This window comes from Motacilla alba, chromosome 14 (assembly GCF_015832195.1).
Source record: "Motacilla alba alba isolate MOTALB_02 chromosome 14, Motacilla_alba_V1.0_pri, whole genome shotgun sequence".
Taxonomy (NCBI): domain Eukaryota; kingdom Metazoa; phylum Chordata; class Aves; order Passeriformes; family Motacillidae; genus Motacilla; species Motacilla alba.
In genome coordinates this window covers 4,350,058-4,370,580 of record NC_052029.1, presented here as the reverse complement: position 1 = coordinate 4,370,580, position 20,523 = coordinate 4,350,058, and the positions used below count along the sequence as shown (strand labels likewise).

The following is a 20,523-nucleotide window of genomic DNA, read 5'->3' as shown; positions in this document are numbered from 1 at the left end:
TATCTAAATTCATGAAGAATATATATTTATTAACACAAATACTCAGCACTTTTCCTCTCCCCTGATTAGAATGTCAGGTGAACATTTTAACTGAGGGAAAATGAATTGTGAGCTAAGGATGGGCAGCTCTGTCTCCCCTGACTCACCCAAGTGAAGAGCCTCTAATAGACACTGGGGGGATGCATTAAATTAGGAACCACGCCACTGAGCTCTCTCAAATTTCCTTTAAACAAAAAGCAAGAAGAAAAGGTTAATTAAGTCCTACCACGCAATTCTATTAACAATATCCATGATTACTGTAGCATGAGGAGGACATTTAATTCAAAAAAGGAAGAATGAAAGGAGGAAGAGGCCCTGGTCCATCAGAATGACTGAGCAGTGGGGCTGCTCTCAGGCACTGCAGGCTCTGAGGTTGCTACAGCAAAAAATCCTAACAAATAAAATAAACAAACAAATTCCTGCCCAACAGTATGACACAGAAAGGCTCATAATCAAATATGCAACTATAAATTGGTAATATAGATTTTCTTTTTCTGTTATCATCAAAATCCTGTGTTTTGTACTACGAAGCAGCATTTGACAAGGCAAGTCATGTATCAGCTATGCTGGCCTACCAGGGCTTTGTCATTTGATTACTAGCTTGAGCAATTGCTCCAAAATAAAGCAAACCATCTCAGCATTTGTGAAGAAATATATTCTGTTCAGAGAAATTATGAGGGCTTTTACAAGAAGCTTCACTGTCTGGTCTCTCACAAGTTTTCTGTGCTAATTCAGTCAGCACAGCAAGTGCTCGCAGTGTTCCTTGCAAATTTAAATAAGGTCTTCAACTAAAAATAATCTAAAAATAATCATCTACAGAGATTCCTGAAGATATATTTGCACAATTCAAAAACTATCAATTTGAACTGTATCTTAATAAGAACAGAATGTGTAGATTTTCAACACCTCAAAATAATAATAAAAAAGGATGGAAGTGTCTAAATCAAATATTTTCGCTTCAACATTTTTCTTGTTTAACCCCCCAAAACTACTGCATATCTTCCAAATGCAGACATACTTTTTGAAGAGAAAAAAATTGAAAAATAAAATACTTCTCTCGTAACCAGAGAGCAGAGAAGGATGAAAGCAGGTATCAACAGCCTGCAATTTTTTAATATTTGATTCCAGATTTTATTAAGTGTTTCAATTTAGCCTGGCCAAAACACGGCACTTCACTGAAAAGAGTGGAGCGGACTCCAAAGATTAATGACAGTAAAATTATCCTAATCTGTCACAAGCTCGGATATAACAGTAAGAGGAAGTAATTTACTTTAGTAAAAAGCAATGAGCACCAAAGCATGAAAATTAACACTCCACAGAGGTAGATATTAAATGAGAAATATTAGCTGCATCAGCACATTGGAGACAATTACAAACTGCAGAGGATTTCTGAGACTGAGAAATACTATATTTACTATGATAAAGTCAATTTTACCACTCAGTAAATGCTCAGTTTGTGATTTTAGTACTGACTTTCTTCCCTCTCAAAGGTAACTTGCATTACTGCTTTCCAAAATTTATGTCACTTTTGTTTCCTTTATGCATTATATTGCTCACTTTATCTCAAGGAAACTTATTAATACAGAGAAGACAAAAAAAAATCACCGAGTGTTACCTTATTTTATTACTTTCTTTGAGCACCCAGACAACACCTGACATGCTTTTGAGAAATTATATTAGTCAAAAATGGGGTTTTATCAGTTTCAGTCAGTGAGCGTTTATGAACAGATGAGAGCCTCTTTTCTTTTTTTTTTTTTGTTTTTTTACCAAGAGAAATAAATATGAGAAGATAAGTAAAAGCACACAGGGAAGATACTTTGGCTTTACATTCTTGTATTACAGAATAAATCCAAGCTGAAGATTTTTATAACCACCAGCATTCATACTGAAAGGTGCTAATGCATCATTATGATCTAGCAGGTTGCTCGCTGTGTTTTACAGCCTTTCACACTACATTAACCTTTTGTACCTCAAGTATTTATGACCTCATAAGTAAGTATTTATCAAACTGAAAGCTCATATACAGCACTGTATTTTAGCTCTCAGTTTTTAGGAACATTTATAATTTCTCTGTGCCTGCATTTAGAATCACTTTGGTTTACAGTCCATGTTTTTAGCAAAGATATTAATGCAGAGTAAAACTGGTTTTCCCACTACCCATGGAAATGACACAAAAGTATAAAATGGCTTAAGTAGGGTCTCATGCCAATGTAAAAAAAATAAAAAAACAAAACAATTTCCCATGCATACTTTATTCTAAAATAAAATAATAATTTTTTAGAAAACAGCTGTTTTGCTTCCTGCAATACTCAACAAAATATCAGAGCCAAACAACCAGAAGTACTCTTGGTACAAGAACTATCACAATTACTTAAGTAATAGGTGCCTCACCTACATAAGCTCTGTATTTAACTAAAAAAAAAAAAAAAAAAAAAAACAACAAAAAACACCCCAAAAAACAAACAAACAAAAAAACCACAACCCACAAAACATAGCAATTCAGGCATATACACAGCCCCATTTGAGAAAAAAAAAACCCACAGCTGACTAATGTATTTAACAAATATTGTATAAATATAGTATAGGTTGCAAACATTCTTCCCAGCAATTCACTGTGAAATCTGAGGTACTGAAACATACTGTGAGCAAGGCCAAATTGTAACTTCACACACATTCCTATAAAATTTGGGCTAACAAACACTATGATTTTTTCTGTCTCTGAGAGAAGCATGGCCTGTCCAAAGCTGTCTTGTCTTTGTTCCCTCTCAGGTGTGGGTAACAGGGCAAGTACCCTCCTACCCACAGGCACCTGAGCAATGGCAAAAAAAGAAAAAAAGGGAAAAGAAAAAAGACATCAAAGGAAACCCATGAGGAAAAATGCCATGGAAAGGGAAGAAGGGTCTCAGCTGCTCAGTTACCATCTTCTGCACATTTATGCAGGGATGGTTGAAAGAACAAGAAGTCAGTCTCAGCCACTGAGGGGTTTCTGCCTGCTGGTAAATGCACTAGACACAGATCACTATTGACCCTGCCTGCTGCAGTTATTGTGGGGGGAAAAAAGAAAAAAAAAAAACAAAGCAATATAAATAACTTTGCTATAGATGGAAGAGATTAAGAAGGTGCTGAAGTGCCCTTCTCCAACAAGAAGGTGCCACTCATGCTCCTTGTCCCTGCTGGGATCTCCTGCCAACCCTTCCTGCAGCTTTCTCAGGCTGAGCAGTGCAGGCTCTGAACTCAGCACCCCACGAAGCCCAGGGCCAGCTTCCAGTGCCTCTGTCCCAACAGCCCCTGTATTTGTAATCTACACACCACACCTGAACACTTCCATAACTGCTAGATATATAACAGGGGAGTTTGAGCCCCTTGCCGTGGTCCTGTCATGTTCCCTGCATCATTCCATGCCCCATCTCTGACTGCTCAACCCCATTCCTCCCTGGAAGAGACATGAAAACTGTGCCAGAGCAAAGCAGCAGATGCATCTTGTGTGTGCTTTCAGCTCATCACACACCCCAGGGTGCGGGGTGAATGGAGAGTTAGTAACTTCACCCTGCCTGCACGGTATGTCTGAAAGTTAAACTAAGCTGCACAGTTTTGCTTTTAGAAAAAGAAAAAATATTTATATATACATATATATATATATATATATATATACACACACATTTCCTAAGTAACAGAGTATCTCACCAACATTCTTTTTTATTCATACACCTGAAATATAGCATTCACACAAATCAAGCTGAGGCTGTGATCTATTCAAAGCTCAATGCTCCAAAAGCATCAGCTCAAAATGAAATTCAGCAATAGCATTCTGTTGTTATGGAGAAAAAAGACTATTTCTCAGTCTAGACACTTGGGCTCAGGACAGCCAGCCTCTGCAATCAATTTTGTCACAGAATTGCCTCTGGCAGGTTATTTAAACTACTTGTACCCTAGCTCCTTCTCAACAAAAGCAGAAAAAAACCAATAATTATAATTTAGCAAAATCTCACAAAATGGACATAAGGATCAAATAAATCCTTCCATGAGATGCTTGGAGAGGATCATCCTCTAAACTCAACAAGAAAGAATCACACTAGATTAAGATCAGCAGCAGCACATTCGGAAATATCTCAGTCTTACAGCCAACTCCCAAACCTAAAGAGCTGCCGAATATAAAGAAATACCTTCATCATTTGAGGTCACAGACTTGTACGGTCTCTATCTCAAATTGTTTTGTGCTACCCCACGAGAGTGGTAGGAAATAGAATTCAACTCCCTCAGAGAAGGAATGATCAACTGAAAACATATCAGAAATTTTGGAGAAAACACTGGTGGTTTGCCTTGTATCCACATCCAGAGATCCCCCTGTGCTCTGACAAGCTGCTGGTAATAAAAACCCCTCAACCCCTCAGCTGCACCAGAGCCTATCACACATCATCCTGCAGCCCCTGGGAGGGCAAAACCACTACAGGAATTCCCAGCATCAGTCACATCTCTGTGACAAGGCAATTCATCAGCCCCAGGAGCCTGTGCAGGGCAGCTCTGAGCCCCTGTGCTCTGCTCCTGCAGCATCAACCTCAGCCTCGGGGATTTTCTGTATTTCCCACCTTCAATGCACCAGAGAGTGGACAGGGCACTTGTGCAGTGACTACAGACAAAACACTAAAGCAAACTTCAAAAAAACCTTCAAGCCCTCACAGCACTCAAAGCTCTTTTTCTCAGGGGCAAAATGGGCCTTGACGTGCACTAGGATATGGTTTTCACCAAAAGAAGGGCATGGTGTAAAGGTATTTGATTAAAGTGAGAGCAACAAATTTATCATCACCTGGGCACAATTCAAATCACCAAAGAGCCCAGCTGCAAAAAAAATGTGAACAGATTTTGGCATGAAATATCTGCTCTTGTTGAAAACTGCTGAGCAAGCACCAGACCTGCTTCTGCATTTCATCAATAGGGCAAGGCGGCACAAAGCATCCCCAAATAATTACTTCTTTCAATTACATCTTAAAGATTTTCTGGTTAAATCCCATTTCTTCACCCAAAAAGTACGCTCAAGAACAATCCCTTGTAATGAATGCACAGTCTGTTAGAGGAACAATAAACTTATCACCAACCAGCTTTTTCCCCTGCTTTTTAGTCCCAGCAGCAACATACACAGGAGGGGACACAGCTTTCCAGTCATTGGCCTGACACCTGTGTGTGACACGAGGGACCTTCCTGTAAATGTCTTAAATAACCCTATGATGAAGCAAAAAAGTCTCCTTTTTCTTACAATAAAGCAAAACAACATTGTTAATAGAGGAAAATGGACAGATGATAGATAGACAGACAGACAGGTAACCCAAAACTTGACTATTCAGCAATAGAAACCCTCCCTTCTTCCCAGTGAAGGCAAAAAGCTTTAAAACACAGGGCACAGTAAGTTCAATCAAAATAAAAAGTATCAGGTTCCTTCCTAAATTATAGCTCCTAGCTAGCTGGTTCTAAACTTAGTAGCTCCAAATGATCAGTGTCTGAAATATGTCAAATCAATAATTCAATTAATTAGAAAGCTACTCAAATGGGGGGCAATACATTATGTTTAAGTTAAGGAAACTGAAGATACTGAGAGGAGCTTCAGCTTGCTACCTGAACGGATTGTCTGTACAGATATTAAACAGCTGATGATAGTGGAAAGCAATTTTTTATAGTGGGTGGCCAGGGCATACATGGCTGGGAGGGGTGACACATTTCTCAGCCAGAAACGTGACACACAAAATGACTGATTTTTGCTACAGCAAGACTTGCTACACTTGCCTAGTTAGCATTAACATCACCTGTATCATCTGGCACGGAATGAGCAGATGTAACATTTCTAGGCAGGCAATAGTCTGTTTAGGAAGCTTAACTTTGAAAAGCCCAGACAAATATCCCATATCCTCAAATTACAACTGGGGAAAATTTCCAGGCAGAAAAATCACATGCGTTGGGCTAAGGGGGATATGTGGGAGCCTGGGATATAGAAATTTTTTTGTCTACAAAGCATGTATTTGGGAAAAAAAAACCAAAAACAACAAAACAAAAAAAAAAAAACCAAAAAACCCCAATATTAAAAAAAAAACAGAAATAAAAAAAAATCCTTACAGTTGTATTCAAAACAGGAGCATCTCCGAATGCACAATAATAGTAAAATGATATAAAAGAGCTCTCTCCATTAGAAAGCACAGAACAGAATCAGTGATGCAGACGCTGCTGCCTTTGATTGAACATGTTTTGTCCCTAAAATGCATTAAAATCTTTGTGAAGTTGACTTTGCTGTACATGCAAAAAGAGAAGTAACACGGGAAATGGCTGCAAGTTCCTTTCAAGAGAGAACAGAAAGATAAAAGGGATGGATGTGCAATGCTTTCAACTCAGTGGGGAAAAAAAGAGAAGAGGGAGCCCAGCTCAGAAATGAGAGCAAGTTCTAAAATTGGAAACACTTGCTGGAGACAGGAAGAAGCCAATAGCAGCATTTTAGGCTGGTGTGAAAGTGCTTTTATTGCATGTGTGAGCCGTTTCACAAGTACAGCTCCTGCCAGCCTGGATGTGAACTCCAGCAACTGCAGGATGCAGGAGCCTGCAGGGCTCCAGAGCTGCCCAGCACCTGCACTCAAACACACCCAGCCTGCAGCTCCCAGGAGCTCTGCACCCACGGGACAGGACCTGCTCCTAAAGCCAATCCCAGAGCTGTCCCTAAAGCCAATCCCGGACCTGTCCCTAAAGCCAATCCCAGAGCTGTCCCTGAAGCCAATCCCAGAGCTGCTCCTGAAGCCAATCCCAGAGCTGCTCCTAAAGCCAATCCCAGACCTGTCCCTAAAGCCAATCCCAGAGCTGCTCCTGAAGCCAATCCCAGAGCTGCTCCTGAAGCCAATCCCAGAGCTGCTCCTAAAGCCAATCCCAGACCTGTTCTTAAATCCAATCCCAGACCTGTCCCTAAAGCCAATCCCAGAGCTGTCCCTAAAGCCAATCCCAGAGCTGTCCCTAAAGCCAATCCCGGACCTGTCCCTAAAGCCAATCCCAGAGCTGTCCCTGAAGCCAATCCCAGAGCTGCTCCTGAAGCCAATCCCAGAGCTGCTCCTAAAGCCAATCCCAGACCTGTCCCTAAAGCCAATCCCAGAGCTGCTCCTGAAGCCAATCCCAGAGCTGCTCCTGAAGCCAATCCCAGAGCTGCTCCTAAAGCCAATCCCAGACCTGTTCTTAAATCCAATCCCAGACCTGTCCCTAAAGCCAATCCCAGAGCTGCTCCTGAAGCCAATCCCAGAGCTGCTCCTGAAGCCGATCCCAGAGCTGCTCCTAAAGCCGATCCCAGAGCTGTCCCTAAAGCCAATCCCAGACCTGTCCCTAAAGCCAATCCCAGAGCTGCTCCTGAAGCCAATCCCAGACCTGTCCCTAAAGCCAATCCCAGAGCTGTCCCTAAAGCCAATCCCAGAGCTGTCCCTAAAGCCAATCCCAGAGCTGTCCCTAAAGCCAATCCCAGAGCTGCTCCTAAAGCCAATCCCAGAGCTGCTCCTAAAGCCAATCCCAGAGCTGCTCCTAAAGCCAATCCCAGAGCTGTCCCTAAAGCCGATTCCAGAGCCAGAGCTGCTCCTAAAGCCAATCCCAGAGCTGCTCCTAAAGCCAATCCCAGAGCTGTCCCTAAAGCCAATCCCAGAGCTGTCCCTAAAGCCAATCCCAGAGCCAGAGCTGCTCCTGAAGCCAATCCCAGAGCTGCTCCTAAAGCCAATCCCAGAGCTGTCCCTAAAGCCGATTCCAGAGCCAGAGCTGCTCCTAAAGCCAATCCCAGAGCTGTCCCTAAAGCCAATCCCAGAGCTGTTCCTAAAGCCAATCCCAGAGCTGCTCCTAAAGCCAGTCCCTTCAGAAGCAGCTCTGGCCAATTCCTGTGCACACCAGCACACAGCCCTTGCCAGGCTTGTCCCTTCAGTGTAAAATGGGATTTTGTAGCTAAATTCCTGTGTACCACAGTACAGATTTACTGGGATATAATATCACCTGCTCATGAGGCTCAATCAATGGACATGTATTAAAAATTATTCAATGTCTACACTGCAAATATGTTGACTCCACCAATTACACTAATTGCAATGCATTTTAAGGTCAACACTTGAAGGGACTACTGTAAAATGCAAGTTTTCTATTTGCTCAAAATCTACTTTTTTATCTCATTTTAATTTCTCCTTTACATCTTTTATTTTTCAATACAAGCTAATATTTTTTCCCAAACACTCTGTCAAAACTAGAATACATTATGTATTTAAAAGGAGGTCAAAAGTGACATTCACGTATAAACAACCAAGCTCCATTTTTTCTGCTGCTCCAGCTTGGGATAGTTTTGCCACCTGTCCCTGTCAGATTTTCTTTAAAGAAAAAAAGGACGCTTATGTATGAGAACAAGGAAATACAAATGTTCAGAGGTGAAACTTGGCATCTGCTTCACTAAATTTGGCAACACTGTAATTGTAAACTAGGTAGAAAAGGAAATGGGGTGGAATATGTCCACAAGAAATCATATTTCTCAGCACAATCAGTATTCCCATACCCCTAAAATCAAAAGAATAAGGACTCTAAGTAAATAGGCTACAGAATTGCTACATTTTCAAGCAAATGCATCAGCTTAAAGCAAATTTCTCCAGACAAACATAAAAATTTTTCCTCTAAGTAAAAATCCATGAGATTTCTTTTTGAGTATCTTCTAGCTTTATGCTGAACGCTTGCAAATATTTTAAATAAACTGACATTTTACACACACATTTTTGGAAATAAATCTCTTTCAACAATAGCAGCAATAATATCTTCTGTAATATGAAGATATTAAAAAAATAAACCACATCTTCATGAAAAGCAAAATCAGGTGTCCCAGCATTGTTATGACATGAAAAATAATGAATTTACATACTTTCAGTTTTTTTAGATCTCTCTTTTCTCACACATGATGTTGTTGTAGTCCATTTTTTTAACTTCAGCTTCCACTGAGGAGCTTCATCTGCAAACACTAATTAGCACAGGCAGGCTCAGATCTTCCTGGCTAGCTGGGTGATCATGCCTGCAATATGTTGCAGCCTTGGTACACATCTTGCTTTCAAATCAAATATTTAGATACTACTCTGGAACAGCTGGAATTTATGTGAATCCTTATGAAATAGTTGACATCTTTTGATGCGCTTTTTATAACAGCAACAAAAAAACCCACAGCCACAGAAAAGACTTGATTGTAAGCACGCTCTCCTCTTGTGATTGAATCAGAAGGCAGTCTGCTGCTTTTTTATCTTTTATAAATCAGAGAATAAAGGAAAAGTATTTGAATTACAATCTAAAGCAAAAATAGCACAGCAAGAGAAACCCTGCATTCTTCCTTTGGAAGGATGAGGAAGTTGGGAGGCAGTACCAGCGTTACCCCAGAGTCTGCAGCCAGTCAGTTTAGAAAGACTGAGATGTCCTCAATGGCAAACAATCTGCTCCACACAGAGAGTTTCATGTGTCTCCCTCACCTGGGCTGTTCTGGGGGCAGAGGCAGGTGAGGAGCTGCCCCCCAGGAGCTTTTGTCCCCTCCTTTGGCAGGCATCTGTGCAGAGCTGGTTGCCCGGGCAGGGAAGGAGCAGTGACACACCCTGCTGCCATTCCAGGTGGGTGTTAAATGGGCAGCTCAGCTTGTGTTCTGGGGTAAACTCATTATATTTCAGAGGCAGTGACAACTTCCCATGTAGGGAAAAGACCAGAGGCAGTGGCAGCTGCTTCTGTGGGTGAGATTTAAAGAGGTCTCTGCTGGAAAAGCAAATGCAAGAAGCCCCTTTAAGCAAGAATAGCAGAAGACCCAAGGGGTCTCTCTTAAAAAGCTGTTGAGAAGTTTTTCTAAATCAAAAAAGGCAGCACAATATGCTGATGCTTCAACACAACTGTGTGGGATATCAGCTGAAAAAGCATCTAGAACCAGCAAGTTGCTGCAATTTAGATACAAAAATACCAGAGAAATTGTGTGTGTTTTTCACATCCACTATATATTTCCTTCAGAGATTCAGAGATTCTCTCAATGCCACATTAAAATCAGTGGTACCTCCTACAGGGGAGGAGGAAATGAAAGCAAGCTAGTAGATATTATTGGAATGAGCAAAAACTGGGAAGAGACGGAAAATAGAGACAAAGCATGCATGTTGAAAAACAACATAAATGGAAAAGAAAAGCAAAACTATGAAAAAGGAGTAGTGTAAGGAAGATTAGATAATGAAAACGCACACAAAGATTAAAGCAGGCAAGAAAGAAGCAAAAGAAAAGGAATGTTTTGTAATTATTTTTTAAAAATTAACAATTATTTTATATTTCTATGTAGAAACCTCCCAACAAATTAGGGAGGTCAATCACGGTCAACCCACGACATTGTCACTTTTGTAAAGAAATTGCCATACACATGTAGGATTAATTGAAGACAGAATTAAACAGGTTACTCTCTTATCCCTTCTTCTAGAATTTATGCAATTAATTAATAAATTATTGGCCATTTAATGTCTAGATCTCTGCAATTTAAAATGACCAACCAGCACATGACAGAAAAACCAAATAGGCCGTGATGTGCATGGGCAAGTATTAGCTCAGTCTAATTCTTTTTCCAGCAAAGTCTGAAAAGAAAAACTTCTCACCCTTCCCTAAATGCATATCTGGTGAAAAAGAACATTTTCCTCTGTCTGCTTCTGCCTGCAATGTCTATCTCAGCCTGTCAAGGCACTGGTAGAGCATGAAGCAGCTTCAGATGGATTCACCTGCTTGTGGGTTCAGCCAAGACACAGGGACATGCCTTGTTACTGTCTTTCTAATACTGATGGATAGCAAAGTTAAATGCTTGAATCAAGCCACTCTTTCACACTGACCCTAGAAAGGAACAAATTAAGCAGGGAGAAGCAGTAAGCAAGCCCACACATGAGTAATGTTTAATTAAAGTAATTCTGTGGGTGACTGGGCGTGTGGGAAAGCTGAAGAGAGAGATGTGAGGGAGAGGAATGAAAACTTGAGAGTATAAACAGGATTAAAAAAAGTATTTTCAGGGTTGGGGGGTAATAAACCACTAAGCCATCCTTAGCTGAGACCCACGTGTAGTCATGCAGGAGAGTAAGTTTAGCTCTAGGCACAGACTGGCACATGAACAGAAATTCAGCCTCATGATTTCAGGGAGAAGAGAGGAGGCCTCTCTGCATGATCCTCGCAGCTTTTAACTGCACACTTGGTCAGTCCTGCAGCTGCCTGTGCTACCTGACCACTCTGACCTCTCCAGTGGAGAGGCAGCTTCCTCAAGCAAGGGTAAGGATTACCCTTGCTTACTGGATTACTCTTGGTTACTGGATAACCAAGAGGTTACAAACATGCGCTCTTCCCAAGAGATGCACAGGTTTATACTGCAATTACAACGAGTTGGTGAATGGAGGAATCAGCAACTTCTGATCAAGCTGCAAGCCATTAACAGTCAATTATGTCAATTGCAAGGGAATGGAAAACATCATCGTTTTAGCTAACCTAACACAGCCACTCATGCATGTAGTGAAAAAGAGCTAATTTTCACCAAAAAAAATCCCCTCATTAAGATCAATGTTAATTACCATGGTGTAACATGGAGCAAAGATGCAAAAGGTCAAATATAAACGAAGTTGAAATTGGCTGTTTCATCACACCAAAGTCCCCATTGAAATTTATGCTCAGCAAAATATGCAACAATGTTTTTTCTCTATACATATGAACCAAAGCAGAGCCAAGCACAGCCTAAGTATTTGCATGCCGTGGCTACTTTGATTGCACAGAGAGAAGAAAAAGTCAATAATGTAACACGTAAAGTAATTGGTATGGAGGAGTAAAGAGCCCAAGAGACAATACAAAGTACAAGAAAACTTAAAAAACCAATATTAGCCCAGCTCTTTCAGGGACAAGCAGGAAGAAAATCCTAAACTGTTTAATTGGTCAATTAAACTTGACAGATTAGAAATTAATTGGAAATGCTTTCTAGAAGAAACTTTTCAAGTTGCAGTATTATGACCATCTCTGGTTGACCATGTGATTGAAAGATCTCTGCAATGTTTTGTGCTTCAAATCTGCCTTAGAGCTGGCTGGAATTACCTGCTGAAGTGATCTAAGAAGTGTTAGTGTGCCCTATGAAGAACATTCAGAAGGGTAATCAATGACATTCAGCTAATTTATGTGAGCAAACATGACTAAAGATGACAGAGCATAATTGCTCTCTTTATCCTTGTTGGTGGGTTTTTGGTTTTTTTTTTGGTTTTGTGGAGGAGCTTTGGCTTTAACATTTCACCAAGTTCAAGCAGGCAAAAATGAGGAAAGTTAAAATCACAGTATCTATAAAACCCCACAAAAGCAGAATAATATTTTTTTCTGTCTCCTATTTCGACATCATATTTTCAAGCTTTTCTTGCTGTGAGAATCAAAAGGTGAAAGGAGCTGAGGTGATACCTGAATGACAAAGATCAGGCACTGAGATCTCAGAAGAGCCCCTGTGCAGTCAGCTGGCAGGGAAAGGCTGCTGTCCTCACACCACATACCCACTCACAGAATCACAAAACCCAAGTTCACTCAGCAACACAGGAAAAAGAGGGTGGTTATTTATCCTCTTCCCAGCCAAAACAACGAAATACAAACAGGCACTCCATAAACAGCATCACAGGAAACAGTGTCAGGTTCTGTGTATCCTGGAGGAGAATCTATTTTCGAGCTGGCACTGCCAGGCAGAGGGGCTGAAGTGAGCAGTGTGTTCCTGCTACTCCTCAGCATAAGCAAAGGAGCACACGTGGGGCAGAGCTGCAAAGCTGGCACACAGGGCTCTCAGCAAGGAAGCCTCTTAGAGGCAATAATGCCTATGATCACAAGTCATTACTGTGCCTCACGGCCCCAGCACAGCATTATGTTCTCTATTTGGGATGTCAGTTTTGATCTCCTCACTGTGGAGCAGGAGCTGGACTGGGTTCCTTGCTTCTGCAGCTCTGAAGCACTCAGGGTCTCAAAATAAGCTTCTTGAAATATTTCCTTCAAGGAGCAGTTGGGACCAGATCTAATAGGTAGTATAAATGAAATAGCACACCATGCTGATAGAATAGCCTGCACCAGCAGGGTATGATTTAGATGAATAAACACTGCTGTAAGAGTTGTCAAAGCATTATCAGCTATCTAGCATACTGGTGGCAAACATCTAGAGACAAAAATACGGCATTGAAGTAGAATAAAACTGGGTCATTGATACCAGTTGGCAATAAAAAGTGTCCATGGGGGAATCTGGCTTACAAGACAGCCACTTTGTGGTGAAAATTCCAGTTCCTTTGCAAGGGGAGCACAATGCCATCCTTTAGAGAAGGAATTGGTTTTCTGCCCTGGAACTGCTCTGCTCCTTGCCAGCCACAATTACGGAGAGATGAAGTGAGCCACTCCTTCCCAAGCCACAGGGGACAGTTCCAGGTACCCGATGGAAACCTCTCGGGGAGGAGCAGAACATTCAGAGGCAGGGCTAGCACCGGCTGAGCTCAGCAGCACTGAGAAGGTCCCCGGCACTCTGCAGATACCTGGCAGGTTGGACTCCAGGCAAGCTCAGCTCGGGCCTCCCATGAGCCAGCACAGCACAGAGACCTTGGGTTTGAACATTTCTGCCTCCCTGACACGCTGCTGCTAGAACAGCTGAGGCACACCTGGACACCAAGGGGATACAGAACACTGCTGAATGTGGAATAGACCTGCATGAAGCAGCTAATGCAGCCCACACCCCCAGGAGATGGAGAGGTCAGGAATGAAATAGTAGGAGAGAAAGAGGAGATGAACCAAAGGAGAAAAGAAAAAAACTAGGGGAGAGGAAAACCACTTATACTAATCAATTACACAGAAGACAGAGCAGGAAAAAGAGCTAGTAAAAACCAGAAATACGCTGCAGAAAGCTGGAGTAATAATCTACTCACCTGCAGGCTTAGACAACACACTAAAACACTGTAAATGCTTCCTACTCCCAGCTTTCTTACCCAAATTCATAAGCACAACACAGTAACTGGTACACTAAATCCCCTAAAATATCAGCAAAGTTGTACATATCTCACTTCTCCAAAACAACAAAGTTCAACAAGGCAAATAATTTTGCAGTCCAGAGCATCACTAAGCCTTCACCAATCCTCAGATGAAGAGACGGCCTCTGGAACATGACTAAAAAAGGCACAAACCTGGACAAATTAACACCAAGAAAAGAAAACATAAAACTCATGGGCCATTACATCCCAAAGAATATAAAACATTTCAAGGTAAACAGGGCAGATGGAACAACAGAAATAATATCTAATACAGCAATTATTCTCACACAGAAGTATCAGGTTCAGCGGATGCCACCAGAGGAATTTTGGTAGTAACCAAGCTGAAATTTAGTTCCAACAGTGAAGTTAGAGGGAAATCTTCTTATCATCTCCCCAGGCCAGAAGCAACTCACGCCTCAGCACTGCACATCTGCTACAGCACTGCATCCCCTAATGCCATGCTGGCTGCTGATGCTCAGCACTTCAGAAATGGATGGATCACTCCTCCAAGTAAACTGCCTTTTCCCCCAAGAGCTCCCATCCAAACACACAACTTGTCACACAACCTTTCAGCTTCTAAAGCCTGATGAAGGGTCAGTTCAAAACAGAAGGTCTGCACAATGATCTCAAGTTTTATGCAAAGGTAGAATTAAGTTTAAAGCAGCACATTTTTTATATACACACATAAACCACGGAGCATTACTGCAACCTCAGCTCTTACCACACCATGATAGTTACTTTCATTATTAGTATAATACACTTAGAACAGGAAACACTAGAGAAACATTTACTTTACTGTTACTTGCTCACACATGCCCAGCTAATGACCTTTTTATTTACACACACATCTCCGGCTGTCATCAACAGAAGTTTTGCAGGAAAGCCACAGGCAAAAACGGAACAAGTTTTCCTTGGAATTATTTATGTACAATACAATTGCATCTGCATATGTTCACAGGTAAAGGCTGATTTCATAAAATGATTAAATGTCTTACTTAAAAATACTTTAATACATATAACTATTTAATGTAGCACTCCAAACCACTCTACAAAATGATCAGACGTGTCCCTTTTCGTATCACTTTGTGACATGCTTTTCGTAGATCCAACCTTCTAGGAAGAAGCCATTTGCTATTTTGGTTAATGCCTTGAGACATCTTTGACACCATGCAACTCCAAAAGTCTACCAGCACTTAAATAACCCACTGCTGGTTGATTATTGATTTTGCCTACACTCAGATGCACTTCCTCCTTACTCCAACTTAACAAACATATGGATCCAAAAGATGAAAACCAGAGATGCTAAGAGAAGACTCCAAGTAACTTTTGACTTGGATTTTATTTACATACTGATAATTTCATATTTTATTTTCGTATTTTATTACCTACTAATAATTTCATATTATTTCAGCCAAGTCACCCTGTCTTTAATCATTCACTACCCTTTCATCCTGTCCCTCTTCTCCCGTTTCTTAGCATCTCAGTCAGAGTTAGCAATCCCTGCACATGCAATCTGAGCACCTCTCGTTCCAGCACTTACTCTGACAGAATACCCTGCTGCATTATTTTATCTAAACGGATTAAAACTGGTCACTGGGAAAGACACTTTCTAGAAGTACAAGAGCATGTCCAAGAGTACGTGAAGTACTGGTGAACATGAATTACAAGAGCACTCTGCACAAAATTGCAAACCTGCGATAAAACCGATGATTGGAATTTTGTTCAGTTTGTGGAAAATGGGGATCCTGGCAGTGGCTCCAGCCGGGCTGGGATCACACCCTGGGCTGCAGTTGAAGATTCAAGAGAAGTTGCACAGAATGAGTTTATTTTTGTTATTTCTGTCTTTACTGGGGCTTAGGTGGCACTAGACCCAGCATGAGCTCCAGCTTCAGTGCACTGTTCTTTCAGACAAGAAGAAAGAACCAGGGACACTCAGAGACAGCCTGGGATGTACCTCAGCATGGATTCAGTCCTTCATGGAGGAGATTAAATCACTTCTGGCAGTAATTCTACAGTTTAGACAATTGCCTTGCAGTTTTTCAGGTTCACATTGCAAAATTTTAAGATCCATTTTTAATGGTATATCCAGCTTCACAGATACATAAATCTGTGAGTGAGAAAATTCAGAAACTGCTCTTGCCTCCAACAGCTTATCCTTAATCACGACAGCATTCTTTTGTGAATGATTGGCCAGTTGATTATTCTTCATTCAAATGCATGTCATAAACAGCTTACTGAAAGCAAACTAAATAAAACCACTGGGACCTACCAAACAAATGCCACAATGTTCCTACACCAATTCCAGTTTAAACTCCTCAACTGGAAACGAACTGTTCTCAAAGCTAGCAGAAATTAGAAAAAAAACCAAATTTTTTCTCCTTTGACAATAAAGACCACATGGAGGTACAATGTTGACAGAGTGCTGTTGAAGCTCTCTTTCATAATAAAAACTTACATTATTAAACTTACAGAGTACAGAGGTGGACCCTCATAATGTTACAAAGCCCATGTTAAATCTGCCTGGGATCCTTCTGCATATATCTATTTATAAAGTCTCCACAGTTTGCCAAATGCAATGCCTAAAGCCACCCAGCATAACAGATTTTAAACCTAGGTACCTGTAATTAAATTGTGCAAGCAATATTTGTCTGTACATTTGTAAACTGGACTGGTGAACAATGTGTTAAATGTCAGTGCAGATCCATAGATGAGCACACCTAGAAACCTGCCTTTTCATTGCACTGCTCTTGAGGGAGAGCATCCACAGCCTTCAATATAACATTGCAATTTAGAAAAAAGTATCTTGTTAAAAACCAAACCATACTAAAACTTTCTCAAACAGACCCTAAAGTCAAAAGGAAGGAAATCTAATTCTTTATAAACAGCATGAGAGCCACTTCAAAATGTTCCGTCCATTCCTCTGTAAGAAAGGAAACCAGAATGCAAGGAGAGGATCCACAATAAAAAGAGCAAATAACTATGCCATATTCCCTGAATATAACAGGTTAGTGGAATTGAAGTGTTATCCTGCAGAGAATGGAAATTCACTCCAAGGGGAAACAGAAGGGAAAAGGTGTCTGACAGGTAAAATACAAGTTGGATACTAGGAAGGCAAAAAGCAAGTAAGAGCAGATAGCAAAGGACACAAAACCAAATAACAATAAAGCCTATTTGCATATCAGAAGCAGGGAATCATTGGATTTGCTAGAGCTGGGATTGAATAGAGCTCTTGAAGAAGATAAGGGCATTGCAGACAATCCAAACTATGTCTTTTCACCAGCCTTTGCTATGGAAAATGTTGGGAAAACACATCCCTGACTTCTCTGATAAAGTGAGTGACATTTCTTCAAACTGAAAAATCAAAACGGGGTGAGGAAACACAATCAATTGAAAGCAATAAATGATGAGGGATGAGCTCCTGTCCCACTCCCATCGACGGGTCTTTTACCATTGATTTTAGCATTGTCAGTATTTTACTTCAGGACTGAACAGAAACAGTTTCAAAACATGAAAAGGCTGAGCTGGCCATCACAGTGGATTGTTCAAGTTGCAGCAGTGGTCACAAAAACTGAGCAAAATCAGAGAACAGAAAAGAACAAAAAAGGTACAGTAGGAAATACTATCTTTTTAGTCAATATCCAATCTCTTCTGGAGTATATATTCAGCTTAGGATTCCTGCTCTAAACCAATGACAGTGGTATTTGACAAGAGTTAGGCAACAATCAAAAATGATTATGGAAGCAAGTTTTAAAAGCTGGAAAGAACCAGGAATTTACGTTAGCAAAGAGATAGATAAGAGGAAACACAGCAGAGCTGCAAAGAATGCTATGAGGTACCAGCAAATAGGATGCTCTTCAATTTAAACTTTCTCCTACTACTGGAGAAAAGAGAAACTCAAGGCAATAAAGAGTTACCAAGTTTAAAATAAAAAAAAAGCCAAAACATTTTACTGCACAAACCACAAAAATGTGTAATTAATTCACAAGGATTTCTCTGTTATAATAGCAAGGAATCTTCTTTGGTGCCTTTGCTATTGCTTTCCTTTCTTGCACAACCCATACAAAGAAATTAGCAGCATAGCAATAAACATAAATTTGCAGAGCTCATTTAAGGGAATGTGCTTTCCTTTTCTTCTTGCCCTAATGCATGAAACCTTTTAGGCTGGATATGAGCCAGGAAGGAAGGGGAGGTAAGCTGAGGCATGGAGAATGGCTGAGGCAAGGATGAGGACAGCCAGGAGAGATGTTTCAAGCACTGCCTGTTCTGTGCTCCATCCTGCACATGTAGCACCGGGGGCTGGTTGATGGCTCAGAAACCTGCCAGCTCTTGGCACTGGATATATTGGGTCCCACTCTAGAATTAAGACAGAAACACTAAACTATCAGTGTGTGAAATTTGTGACTTAAATTACAAGGTAGAGCCATCCAAGGAGTCTCTTGCATAATTCATGACACTTCAGAACTTCACATATAAATCAAATAGACGGAAAGTCTATCATTTCTGCTCTGTTTAGCACAGATCCACACACAACTTGGGTAATGGCTGCACAAACAAGCTCTCTAGAAAATACAATATTGCAGACATGCTCTTCACAATACTAATTCACACAGTAAATTTTGTACAGGATCATTCAAGTAATACTTCTATTAAAACTGCTTGTGTTGAAAACACAGAGGTCATAAAAACAATCAAATGAGTCTGGTTAGGGTTTTTTGGTTGCTTTCTTTGGCCCTGCAAATGAATGCCGACAAACACTCATGTGCAATGTTTTTCCATATTAGACTTAATTAAAATTTATGCTGTGATTCATGGGCTGGCTATTAATCATTTTGTCTAACACTGTTGAAAATGAAACTCCAGGTTCTACAAAGCTCCAATATTTACTAAGAATCTCCAAAACCAGTGAAAACACGTTCTCCACGTTCAACAGCAAACTCTGACAGACTTTCAACCTTAACACGGTGCCTAAGCCTGACACAAATGAAGTGTGCCAAGGCAAAAACGTTATTGATAAACACACACAAAACACAGAGCTTTAGAAAGAGCAGTAACCTTGACTTACTGTGGCTGTGCCGGAGACAGTTTGTGCATTTGTGTCAGCTGCACTCTGTTCGGAGTGTGTCTGAGCAGGAGGGTACATGTTTAACGTGTGCTCTGGAACAGTGCTTTGGCCTGTGTAGTCTGGAGCTGGATGCGGATGTGGGGCTGTGTATTCTGCAGGGATACCGTTCTGAGGTGGAGCGAACTGGGCTGAGGCATAAGGCTGTGCCATTGTGTCAGGAGGTGCTGTAGCTTCCTGATTACCCTGTGGAAATCAAAAGGAAAAATAATAATAATAATAATAAAAAAAGGAAGAAACGTGGCGTGAGATAAAATAAGCAAAGGTCTTGCACCTGTAACGCAGAGAGCATCCTGGCCTGAAAAGGGCACAGCGGCTGTTTCTTGAGGAGGATATTTCTTATCTGTATTAAATGCATTCTGCTAACCCTATTAAATATTATTATAATTAGACAAACAAATCTACTGCTCGCTGGATAATTGTAGACTAGTCTTCAGGCAGGAAAGGTCAGTGAAATCTGCCTGCACTAATGATGCCTCAACTCAGACAAGGAAAAGGGACAAATTCAGTTCATTCCAAAGGTTCCTGAGCACAACTGCCAGCACAGAGCTCAGGTAAACTCAGCCCCCAGCCTGTGATCACTCTGACTGACCATTTACAGAACACAATATAGGCAACACGGGATGTGGGTGCATACTGTTAACACTAAAAACACCTATGTGCAATAATGCCCTGAGATATTCAGAATACTTTGAGGTACTCTTCATTAAGCAATTGCGTGCCACAAATGCAAAATAGTAATGAGATCTCATCAAAATATTAAGTATTGGAATCCAAAAGTGCATCAGTTCAAAACCTTAAATAACATAAAGAAAGAATTCTATGTTAAGAGAAATAGATTTAAACTTTAAAGGTTTTGCATTTGAAGACAGTAGTATTTAATTTTCATATCACAATTAGCCCATAGCATTGACACTAGCCTCGTGTCTTTATAGAGAGACCCATATTTCCATTTGATAAAATAAGGAATAGCCAAGCCTGTTAATTTATCCATTATAAAACTTCTGACTAAATGTTTTCCCCACACCAAAAAGCAGTAATTCCAGAGGAGGAAATGTACACTACAATGTTTCTGAACCTATATAAAAAAAAGTCCAGAATGAGATTTTGCCTGAGACAGAATTAGAGGCCATTAGTGCAGGGACTATCCCAACCTCAGATAAACTAATTTACAAAATAAAATTATCCCACTAATAAGCAAGGAATGTAAAAATGCACAGTTAAAATTTAATTACCTTTCAAACTACTCCATCATTCTCCCACCAATGCATGTACAAGCACCTGCCCAAGACTATTGCAGGGATTTTATTCGTACTCATCAGTCCTTGATTTCCC

At 40.7% G+C, this 20,523-nt stretch overlaps 1 protein-coding gene across 43 annotated transcripts in view; it reads right to left on the bottom strand.

The window, feature by feature from the left end:
• Positions 1–20,523, bottom strand: part of RBFOX1 (RNA binding fox-1 homolog 1) — a 1,167,310-nt gene that overhangs the window by 106,702 nt on the left and 1,040,085 nt on the right. For 42 of the 43 annotated variants that reach the window (XM_038151507.1, XM_038151462.1, XM_038151474.1 and 39 more), the window contains one exon: positions 19,132–19,374. The exons of the other annotated variant lie outside the window; for it this stretch is intronic. In XM_038151507.1, the coding sequence (XP_038007435.1) occupies positions 19,132–19,374 (243 nt within the window). The remainder of the gene's footprint in view (positions 1–19,131; positions 19,375–20,523) is intronic. 43 annotated transcript variants of the gene reach the window in all.